Source organism: Mirounga angustirostris, unplaced genomic scaffold (assembly GCF_029215605.1).
Source record: "Mirounga angustirostris isolate CCGP_5_RB_7025 unplaced genomic scaffold, mMirAng1.0.hap1 SCAF_1, whole genome shotgun sequence".
Classification (NCBI taxonomy): Eukaryota; Metazoa; Chordata; class Mammalia; order Carnivora; family Phocidae; genus Mirounga; species Mirounga angustirostris.
Window position 1 is genome coordinate 80,147,326 of NW_026991709.1, and position 12,149 is coordinate 80,159,474.

The following is a 12,149-nucleotide window of genomic DNA, read 5'->3' on the forward strand; positions in this document are numbered from 1 at the left end:
GGCAAAAGCAGAGCTTACTGCAAGTGGTACTAAAGGCCCCAAAACCAATCCACGTGAGCTAAATTGACACACTCCCCAGGCCTCTGCTGCCCTAACCTTGGCCAGCCCCATACGCATTTTGGCTGTCAGCTCTAAGGAGCACAAGATAGTAAGAATAAAAGAGAGTCTGAATCCCCTGCTGGAAAACATTCCAGATGACCAAAGCTCAATTTTTATTCCAAGAAATACAGATGATTATTGTAAAAAAAGAAAAGATTGTCTGAACATGCACAACACCCACACATACGGTAAGTAGCTCACACTTTTCTCCTGAGCACAGCATCTCTCACAGAATGGAGAGAACTATAGACTCCAACATACAGTTTGTTTTCTTTATTACGTTCCCCATACCAGAACATGGTACTCATCCTAACAGACTCCTTATATCTATGCTTTCCTCAGGAAATTTCAAAGCTTAACCTTCTAATTATTCAACTTAGAAAGGAAAATCCTTTGAGTAAAGACAGGGGAGCCATTATACACAGGTGAGGGCTAAAGCTGAATTTATGCAGCTTACTTTAAAAAGAAGCCATTAGGGCTCAAAAATGTATGCATTGTCAAACCCTGAATGAGATTCAAATCTGGCAAGTATAATACAAAGCATATTCACAAAGAGCATACTTGACTCTTGAGGACCTGTGGCATGGGACCTTTAAGACCTAAATAAACAAAATTCCCAGTAAGTAAAAAGAACTTTAAACTTTCATCAGCACCAACCAAGAAAAATAGCTGACTTGAGTTTATTAGCTTTTTTTGAGAGACATGCTAGCATATGGTTAATATTTACAATTTATTTTTTAAAGATTTTATTTATTTATTTGAAAGAGAGAGCGTGAGCACTCACAAGCAGGGGAAGTGGCAGAGGGAGGGGGAGAAGCAGGCTCCCCGCTGAGCGTGGACCCCAATGCAGGGCTTGATCCCAGGAACCCTGGTATCATGACCCAAGCCAAAGGCAGATACTTAACCAACTGAACCACCCAGGCGCCCCACAATTTATTTTTTTTTTAAGATTTATTTATTTGCGAGAGATAGAGAGTGGGTGCACAGGAGGAGGGGCAGAAAGAGAGGGAAAGAGAATCTTCAAGCAGACTCCCTGCTGACTGTGGAGCCCGACGCAGGATTGATCTCACAACCCTGAGATCATGTCCTGAGCCGAAATCAGGAGTCGGATGCTTAAAAGAATCCAGAAAGAAAGGACAAATTGGTCTGCAAAGGAACGGTAACTATATATCAGATGTCTCGGTAGCAACAAGGAAACCAGAACACAGTGCACTTATCTTCAGAGTTCTAAGTGAACAAACATTGACAACCTAGAACTGTGCACCTAGAAAAACATCTTTCCTGTATGAAGGTGAAGCAGACACATTTTCAGATTTTCACAAACTAAGAACATTTACTACCAGACGTTGACTAGAAGAATTTTTAAATGATGTGTTTCCAAAAAATGATCTCCCAAGAAAAGTCTGAGATGCAAGAATGAATGCAGAGCCACTCTACTGATAAAGATGTAGGTAAATGTAAACAACCATTGTTTATATAAAGTGATAATGATGTGTGATTCATAGGCCTTTCCAAAAGACAATCTAAAATAGTGGACAGCAACAGCATGTTAAATTGGCAGGAAGGAGATGAGTTGTGTAGCATGGGAATGGGACTGGAGGGAAGGGTTCCCAAGGGGCATAAAGAAGCTCTTGGGGTGATGGGCATCTTCATTATCTTGAGTATGATGATGGTTTCACATGTATATATCTATGTGAAGACTTATCCAATTGTACACTTTAACTGTGCATTTTTCTTCTGTCAACTACACCTCAATAAAGATCTTTAAAAAAAAAAGTCAGATGCTTAACCAACTGATCTACCCAGCTGCCCCAACATTTAGATTTAACCAAGAAATAAAGGCCAAAAAGCAGACATCTTGGTTAAACGAATTTCTAAAGATTTAGAAGCAGATAATTCTTAAGATGTATACTTCAGGAGAACGCATGCCTAAGGGTATGAATGAGTGAGGGGAGGGAAGAAGCAGGGTCTACATAATATGCCACAGTCAGTAAAGGCAACAGCACTTCAAATGCAGATGATTGTCACTTACATGTGGCTTCATGCTGTAGTGGGTCCACTCTAGAAGATTCAGATCAATATTTCTTTTGGTCTTACTTTCATCCTGTAAATACTGACTAAAAAAACAACAAAGGAATATATTGATGAATCCCTGTGGAGACTTACCATTATGATTACAAAGGACATTACAAAGGATGTTTAATAGACAGGCTATTCTCAAATCCATCTTCACTAGAGCTTTTTTTAAAAATGTGATTGCTTTTGGTTTTTAAATTTCATTTTTTTCCTGCTTACAAAAACTGGACATGCCTTAGAAAATTAAAACCTGTAAAATATAAAATGCAAAAGACCCCATAATAGCCACTCCAGCAGTAATTACTATTAATAGTTTGCTGTGTATTCTTCTAGTTCTCCACTACTCACACACAATTTAAAAACATACACTTTATTTTATTTTTTTTAAAGATTTTATTTATTTATTTGAGAGAGAGAGAGAATGAGAGAGAGCACATGAGAGGGGGGAGGGTCAGAGGGAGAAGCAGACTCCCTGCAGAGCAGGGAGTCCGATGCGGGACTCGATCCAGGGACTCCAAGATCATGACTTGAGCCGAAGACAGTCGCTTAACCAACTGAGCCACCCAGGCACCCCATACACTTTATTTTAAAAAGTACTTCAGGGGCGCCTGGGTGGCTCAGTCGTTACGCGTCTGCCTTCGGCTCAGGTCATGATCCCAGGGTCCTGGGATCGAGCCCCGCATCGGGCTCCCTGCTCAGTGGGGAGCCTGCTTCTCCCTCTCCCACTCCCCCTGCTTGTGTTCCCTCTATCGCTGTGTCTCTGTCAAATAAATAAATAAAATCTTAAAAAAAAAGATTTGTCTCTAAAAAAATAAAAATAAAAATAAAATAAAAAGTACTTCATTTTACAACTTGCTTTTTCTCACTTAAAAATAGATATAAAGGGGCGCCTGGGTGGCTCAGTTGGTTGAGCGACTACCTTCGGCTCAGGTCATGAGCCTGGAGTCCCGGGATCGAGTCCCGCATCAGGCTCCCTGCTCGGCAGGGAGCCTGCGTCTCCCTCTGACCCTCCCCCCTCTCATGTGCTCTCTCTCTCTCTCATTCTCTCTGTCTCAAATAAATAAATAAAATCTTTAAAAATAGATATAAAATATGGGGTGATGGGTGAAACAGGTAAAGGGGATTAAGAGCACACTTACCGTGATGCATACTGATTAATATACAATGTTCTATAATGGTTGAATCACTATATTGACTACATTGTACACCTGAAACTAATATAGCACTGTATGTTAACTATACTGGAAACTGAAAAAGTACCTAAACTTGTGGTGAGCATGGCATAACTAAAGAATTGTCGAAGTACTAAATTATACTCCTGAAACTAATATAACATTGTGTCAACTATACTTCAATTAAAAATTAGAATAGATATAAAACAAGACAACTGGCCTAGACCACCCCCCCAAAAAAAAGCCTTTGCCATGAAAAATGAAAAAAGGAAGACTAATCTAAATTAGACTAAAGAGGCATGAAATCCACCTGTGAACTCTGACCGGCTTCCTGCATTAGGGAAAAAAAACTATAAAACATACCTGAGGAAATCAGAACATGAGCCAAAAATTACATGTGACTAATTGCTAATTTTCCTTTTTTAAAATTAATCAATCAATTAATTTGAGAGAGACAGGGAGAGGGAGAGAGAGAATCTCAAGCAGACTCCCCACTAAGCGCAGAGCCCGGCACGGCTAAGCACTAAATCCCACAACCCTGAGATCATGACCTGAGCCAAAACCAAGAGTCAGACGTTCAACTGACTGAGCCACCCAGGTGCCCCTGATGGCTCATTTTCTTCAGTGTGATAATGACATTGTGATTATGTAAGGGAACTTCCTTGTTCCTAAGAGATACATACTTAAGTATTAAGAGTGATTTAAGTTTATCCAGATCTTCCAAGGGTTATCAAATTTAAGCCAGGCATCTCCATTCTCATCCCAACCTTCATGTAAAGGCAACCAGCATCAGTGGTGCCGGGGCATGCACTCTCAGTGGGAGCCACCTCGCCCCCGCCCTCTGGGGGAGAGGAGGGGGTGGAAACTGGTTCTTGGAAGGCAAGAATCTTAGCTATTTCAAAGGTTTGTAGCCCTCTAAACCCAACAAACAAGAAGTTTTATTCCTTAGCACAATTCTCTCTTGTCATGGAGAAATTAAATTTTTCTCGGAGGTAATAATGCAAAAAAAATGTCAAGAAAAGCTGAACTGGGAACATCAGGAAAGGGAGTGGGCCTCAGATCCCCACAGGAGGGAGAGGGAGAAAGAGCAAAGAGTGAGGTATGATTTTTTTTTGTATCCTGTTATAATCAGGACACAAAACTTTGCTGTATGATTTCAGCGAGAACATTTCTATCTATGTGATAATATGTACGTGTCTGCGCACATGTATGTATGTGGGCATGTTTTATATACATCTGAAACAGAAAACACTAGAAGGAAATAACTGTTTTATAAACAATTCGGTGTATCTTATGATTTTTCAAACTTTCTTCTCTAAACTTTCTATTCAAGATAAATAGTAAATAAAAAGGATCTTTTACACCAAAACAATATTGAAAAAGAGAGAATTGAACTAATTGTTAATAACAAATTTTGTCATTCATTTAAGAGGTTCCTTACTAAAGTATCCTTATAAACTTATTCAAGTATCCTTACTAAAATTAAAAACGAGAACCCCCATTTGCTTCCAGTGAGCAGAAGGGGTTCAAAACAGACTGCTCTTACTGAACTGCTTCCTCACTGTGAAATTCATGTCACCACTTTACACAGCTTACTAAGTGGCTATGCTTTAAAGGCAGGTTTCTAGCAATTACTATTTGAAATGGTTGCCTACAAACCATATGCTTTAACTTAAAAGTTACCTCTTGGTTCTGAAATGAACCCAACCATGATGGAAAGCAGAGACATGAGTGGGTTTAAGAATTCGAGGAAAAAGACCCTAGTTAAGAGTTCCTCAGAACATTCAGAATAATGTATCAATCCTAAAGAAACCTAATTCAGGGGCGCCTGGGTGGCTCCATCGGTTAAGCGTCTGCCTTTGGCTCAGGTCATGATCCCAAGGTCCTGGGATCAAGCCCCACATCGGGCTCCCTGCTTGGTGGGAAGCCTGCTTCTCTCTCTCCCACTCCCCATCCTTGTGTTCCATCTCTCGCTGTCTCTCTCTCTGTCAAATAAATAAATAAAATCTTAAAAAAAAAAAAAAAGAAACAATTCAAATCACAGGATTCTAATAAGACATATTTTATATTACAGTGCATGACAAACTTGTTTCCACTGATGCTACTAAATAAGAGTTCTCAGTTAAGATCAGATATTAGGGGGTTTTTTTGATAAGAAGATGAATTCAAGTCAATTCCTGAACAACTGGGAAAATAGCCTTCACCAAACATTAAACTACCATCCACCAGAGCCTCCCTGGATTAAATACAAGATAGATCAGCTAACAAGGGCATAATGACACAACAGTAAAGTTTTTCAACCTTTACTTACAGGAGAATCTCACAGATCCTGTGGCCCTTTTGTCCCATAGAATCCAGATATTTAAGACACCTTTTTCTTAGGTCTATCACCTACAATGGAAAAATACAATATCCAGAAACATCTTAACCACAATAGAATTTTATTTCTAAAAGGAAAAGCATCTTTTAAAAAGTTAATACAAGTACCAACATAAATGGATTTCTAAGACACATTTTTTATAAATTATCACAGATGATATGAGCTTCATTTCTATAAAAGTATATACCTCTAGTCCCAGAGAAAACCTAGAAACTTACTCACCAAAACATTAGTGGTCCTCTCAAAGTGATGAGATTTTTTGTTCTTGTTTTTTTTCTTTATACCTTTACTCTTCTATAATAAATCTGTACCATCTTGTAAACAAAACTAAAGAAATCAGATAAAGAACTCATATGTGTACTAAAACTCTTTCCTGTCTTCCTGTATGCCATCTAGCTGTGTGTGTGTGTGTGTGTGTAATTTAATCTTTTGGGGTTTTTTCTATTTTTTTTTAATTTAAATTCAATTAATTGCCATCTAGCCTTCTAAGTTGTTCAACTCAAGAACCGAGAAGAGACTCTACAGAGTATGCCTTTATATGTACTACTGGATTTTTAACTGGGCAGAAAAGGGTAGCCTTCATTAGTCAAGAAAACAAACTCCAACAATTAACCCTCTCAACTCACCACCAGGCTCCAATGTACCTTCCGATGAATAGGCACCAGAATAAGTTCCTGTTCAAAGAGATTGACCCCTTTGGTCCATCTTTTCACTGCTTGGTAACCACCAGACTTTAATTTGGGATAGAAAAAAGTACTGAATGCGTGAAGTGCTGGATACCCTTGTTTTTTGTTTCTTTCCACCAGAAGATTCATGTAAAAATTAATGACCTATAATACCAAGGGAGTAAACGTCAGAACGTGGCAAGTACATTACCAAAACTAAATCTCTACCTAAGTTAGGATGAATTAGAAGGTAAGAAGCTCCAGGAAAGGAATATACTAGAGATGGGGATGAAAGGATTGTTTACAGCATAATAAGGAAAATAAAAGATAATGAGTGCAAAATGGGAGGCATTAAGGAGTGAAATTGTACTTTTGAAGTATGTGAGTAAAAGAGCCAAGGAACTTAAGGAGAAAGTCTGCAATAATGAAAAGGTGTATGCAACTACATCACATGAAAAAAATATGCAGAAATATTAACTAGAATTGAATTTTACTATTCATAAATTTTACTATATATAAAAAAATATTAACTGGAAGAAAATATACCCAAACATTAATATTTTGTTCATTTTTGAGTGGTGGCACTTTTGAATGATATTTTTATTTTACTTTTCCTGTACTTTCCAAATTTTCTATAATAAATATATAGCATTTATAATGTAAAACAAAAATACTAGTTTTATAAGAATGTGTTTCTATGTCATTAGTCTGGGGGGGATGGGAAGGAAGGCAAAGGGGGAAAATGCAGGGACTTTGGGGAGTTAGGGAAAGGACCAGCTAGAACATGTACAAGAACTAAGAGTTAGTTTTAGCTAAATATGTAAGGATACAAGATGACAATTCGGCAAATTTTTACAGTTATCACTCAAATAAAGAAAAAGACACATTTTATATATACATGTGTGTACAGTGATCAATCGATCCCTTTATTACTGAAAAAATAAAATGGCTCTTATAAGAATTCCTCTAAAATAAGTATCACTTGCTGCTTCCTTCTATTCATCAGCTACACCCAAGGTTTATAAAAATGTCACTGAGGGGTGCCTGAGGGGCTCGGTCAGTTGGGCGTCTGCCTTCGGCTCAGGTCGTGATCCCAGGGTTCTGGGATTGAGCCCTGGGTCAGGCTCCTTGCTTGGCGGGGAGCCTGCTTCTCCCTCTCCCTCTGCCTGCCACTCCTCCTGCTTGTGCTCTCTGTCAAATAAATAAATAAAATCTTTAAAAAAATAAGTAAATAAATAAAAATGTCACTGAAGAGGTGCCTGGCTGGCTGAGTCAGTAGAGCATGCGACTCTTGATCTCAGGGTCGTGAGTTCAAACCCCACGTTGGGCACAGAGCTTACTTAAAAACAAATAAATTTGTTAAAAAAAAAAAAAAAAGTCACTGAAGACTGCTAGTAAATGAAGTGGTGGATGAAACAAAGCACCGATGCAGAAGAGGGAAACATGGCTAATTAAAGGCAGCAAAGAATCAGAATTGACCACTGTTTTAAGTTTTGAGATGTTTCTGTTTTGTTTTTTTTTAAGATTTTATTTATTTGACAGAGAGAGAGATAGCGAGAGAGGGAACACAAGCAGGGGGAGTGGGAGAGGGAGAAGCAGGCTCCCCACTGAGCAGGGAGCCCGATGCGGGGCTCGATCCCAGGACCCCGGGAACATGACCTGAGCCGAAGGCAGACACTTAACAACTGAGCCACCCAGGCGCCCCATGAGATGTTTCTGTTTTAAATGAAACCAAAAGCTGCTTTCCCAACCCCTAATAATTAGGTAGAAATCACTTTGGTTATAGATGGTAAATGGTTAAGCATAATAACAGAACAGGGGAGAAAAGAACAACTTACTTCATCATTGAGCCAGTGGTAGTTCTTCAAGGTCTGGATATCACCTCGAGTGATTCGCAACTTGAAAGCGCTACTTAGGACCTCATCCTGTGGGCCATGACCTAGGGCATTACTGATTTCCCTTTCCATGTCCTGAATTAGAAAGTCCAGAGGATGTATTTTAAATAGACCCACAATCAGATTTCAAGAGTCTGAGGCTAAAACAAGCTTTTCATCTCTATAATACGAAGCAGTTTTACTAATGGTTATGAAAATGTTAGTTTAATTACCAGCTTCTGGAAACAATAATCTGGTAATAGTGTTTCCATTTAAAGTACAGTTTCAATTATCCCACTACCATTTATTGAGCACTCTGAGCTAAACATGGTATCAGATCCTTGCTAGCAGGGAACCCAGGGGTGTCTAACTTCCTAGCCTTTGCTCCTTTCACAGTACTCTTAAAGTATTTTCACACTTTCCTTATTTACCTACTAAACTTTTATTTAAAATCATCAGTGTAATAGAATTAGGCGCCCTAAGAGATGTTACCATACAGTTTGGACATGAAGGGAATAAGCAAACAGGGAGAAACTGGAAAACACGGCAGTGGTCTACCAAATGAGTCCTCACTGAACAGATGGCTTCATTATTCTGAAGAATTATGCAGACAAATGCGTATTTAAGCTACTGAGATGAATGTATACACCCAAAAGAAATTAGTTGCATTCAAATATTTTAAATCCGGCTTTCTCCACTGCATACAATTGTGCCGTTTTATGGATCTCTCCATTTGTGTGTCCAATATATAATAAGTGCTCAACAGGTTCTCACTGCATAGGACTGACTACCACCTACTAAAACAACACTGGAAAAGGAGCCAAGATACAGGCTCACCTTTAAAATGAGAATTTTACTACCTTCATTTCCTTGATTTTTCAAATAAGTTTTTACTATTCTCAAATGTAATAATCAATAAAAGGGACATTTTAGTAAATAATAATCACTTTTTAAAAATGCTATGAGCTCATTCCTAATGCCAAACCCATACTATGCAACCCAAAATATTTGAAGAAAAATCTGCAAAGAGCCCATTACATTCCAAGATATGTGACAAATATGTCTACTCACATTTGCTGAACATTAATCTGATCCCTTAGGCCACCCTCACAGATCACTAATGATCAATGTAGCCTGACTGGACATCCCTTGGACCTGATTTCTCTCATACACTCATCCCTAGCCTGGAGAAAATCCTCAAAATAAAACATGTGTTCAAGTCTTGATAACTGAAGTTATTTAAAAACATGCCTCTTATTCTGATCAACACAAGAAATAATACCTCTGTAAGTTCAAGAAGATCATCCATCCTTTTATCCCTCTCTTTGCCTGAGCAATGTTTTTCTTTTGTCTCAAGTATTGACATTTTCCTCCTGAGTAAGCCATTGCTCCCACTGCCCAGGCGGAGTCGGGCTGACACCTCTTCGGATAGGTCAGGTTCCAGCTGGTGTCCCCTCCTCTGATCAAAAAAGTTTCTATATTCTATTGACATGTTTGATATTTACATATATAAACATATATAACACATGAAACAAACAGTGCCATTATCCTGAGAGAATAGGCAAATCTCCCAAGTAAGTGAAGGAGATTTTGTCTGCCTGTCCCTGCAAGAGGAACAAAAAAATGCTCAAGACCTAAGGCTCACAGGGCGCCTCAATTACAAACCATGAAACAGAACACTCACCACTTCCCCTGTAGGCAGCAAGAAAAGTATTTTTCAGTTCTCTTAGGCCAATGAAAAATAAGATGGCTACAAGACATGTTGGAGTGCTTAAAAAAAGCAAAACCTATGACCCATAATCCCATCACTCAGAATAAAGTATTACTATCCTTATAATAAGTAAACTTGCTCCATTTCATTTTTTTAAAGGAATTATTTACTACAGAAAAACATTTACATACCACTTGATTTTTGTAAAATTAACACCTATGTAAGCACCATTCGGGTCAGCAAATAGAACTCTGCCAGCATTCCAGAAACTCTTGACAATATCCTTCCTTATTGTGACCTACATAACCTTTAATAGTGAATTTAAGGCATCTAGTAGGCCAACTTTGAAAATGAAGAAACTGAGTTAGAAAGAGAGCTTTCGATGAGAACCACACTAGTCTCAACATGCTGAGCCAGTACTCTTCACTCTAACTCACTGCCAGGGATCCTGGTCCCAGGAAACCAGCAGCTGCTGGCCCCTCCCCACGGCCCCAGACAGCATAGCCTTCAGGTTCGGCACAGATGGAAGCACCAGGTAGTCTTTACCCAGGTTCCAAATATGCTCCCTCTCTGTCCTCTCTCAGGCATAGCTCCCCCGCCTTTTTCAGCCGGTGTTCCACAGGCGATAAACAATAACTCAATACAGAAGGTTTCACTCCAAATGACTGGGAACAGGGATGTTCGGAGACCTACACTCTTCCTTACAAAGAGGTTTGTATTTTTGTTTTTTGTTTTTTTTTTTAAAGATTTTATTTATTTATTTGAGAGAGAGAATGAGATAGAGCATGAGAGGGAGGAGGGTCAGAGGGAGAAGCAGGCTCCCTGCCGAGCAGGGAGCCCGATGTGGGACTCGATTCCGGGACTCCAGGATCATGACCTGAGCCGAAGGCAGTCGCTTAACCAACTGAGCCACCCAGGCGCCCTTCCTTACAAAGAGGTTTAATGGGAGAAGAAAAACTTGATCGAGCTGATACTTCACATAAAGCAGCGCCCTAAACTTTGGTATTTCTATGTATCTAAAATGTGAAATAATCTAAAACATCAAGTTTGCCTTTAATTTAGAAATGTATTTCTTTTGGATACAGAGTGTTTAGCAAAACACTCTGCTGCTATTATTTAAAATGTTGGTATTGCTATGGAGATCACCGGAACACTTTGCATTCCAGTACACTGAAAAATGTAAAATCCAATTAAGCATAAGATTGGTAGTATTTTCAAATAAATCTGAGATCCTGACTCTAAAAAGAAGGTCCTGAACATATCTTTCCTAGAGACCGTACGGTTTTTTAAGATTCTCCAAAAGAAGCCAGGCACTACAGATATAGGGCTGGGACGGAGGCAAGTTGGTCTCTCTTACAAAAAAGGTAGCTACCATACAGAGGTGAACATCCGGGAATTCAGAAGGAAGCCAAAAGTTGTGTATCTTCAATGCCTGCTGCTTTTTTCAAAGAAAACAATGAAATTAGAAATCAAAGTAATATTTTTCATCTTTCTTACTTTTCATGAGCACCAAAATTTTAACACAGGTCAGGTGAAAGAGTAAAACAACATAAAATTTAACTAGGGTTTCCACTTACACCTTCATTTTCAAGTCTGATTCCAACTGTCCTCTCTGAATCAGAAATTTTCCCCTTTGAACAACACCTGAGGAAAAATATTGGGAGAGTATAGACTGGATAATTTTAACTTGTACATGTGAGACTAGTTTTAGAAATAAGACTTAATAATTTGTCAACAAAAACCAACGTGAGTTTATATACTCCTCTAAACCAAGGGTCAGCAAAGTTTTTCTGAAAAAGGATCAGATAGTAAATATTTTGAGCTTTGCAAGTCTTACAGGTTTTGGTTTTTGTTGTTGTTGTTTTTTCTTTTTAAGTAACCTCTGTCTAACATGGGGCTCAAACTCATGACTCTGAGGAACCCAAGATCAAGAGTCACATGCTCTATAGACTGAGTCAGCCAGGTTCCCCAAGTCTTATAGTTTTTGTCACATCTTCTCAACTTCCATCACAGCTTAAAAACAGCCAGACAGGATGTAAATGTATTAGCATGAATGTGTTCCAATAAAACTTTACTTAAAAAGAACAGGCAGGTGGACCAGATTTGGACAATGGGCCAGAGCTTACCCCAAACTCTGCTATAAAGGAACTATCATCCAAAATCCTAAAGGCA

At 38.8% G+C, this 12,149-nt stretch overlaps 1 protein-coding gene across 6 annotated transcripts in view; it reads right to left on the minus strand.

Annotated features, from left to right (window-relative positions):
- The window catches only part of SENP2 (SUMO specific peptidase 2), a 32,331-nt gene that overhangs the window by 2,536 nt on the left and 17,646 nt on the right, over positions 1–12,149 (minus strand). For 5 of the 6 annotated variants that reach the window (XR_010409217.1, XR_006795584.3, XM_045903208.3 and 2 more), the window contains 6 exons: positions 11,555–11,621; positions 9,549–9,725; positions 8,231–8,362; positions 6,354–6,557; positions 5,659–5,738; positions 2,132–2,216 (listed from right to left, as the gene is read on the minus strand). Coding sequence is in view for 4 of the 6 variants with exons in the window: in XM_045903208.3 (XP_045759164.1) it covers positions 2,132–2,216; positions 5,659–5,738; positions 6,354–6,557; positions 8,231–8,362; positions 9,549–9,725; positions 11,555–11,621 (745 nt within the window). In the remaining 2 variants the exon portion in view is untranslated. The remainder of the gene's footprint in view (positions 1–2,131; positions 2,217–5,658; positions 5,739–6,353; positions 6,558–8,230; positions 8,363–9,548; positions 9,726–11,554; positions 11,622–12,149) is intronic. The other variant, XM_064584050.1, reaches the window with a different exon arrangement.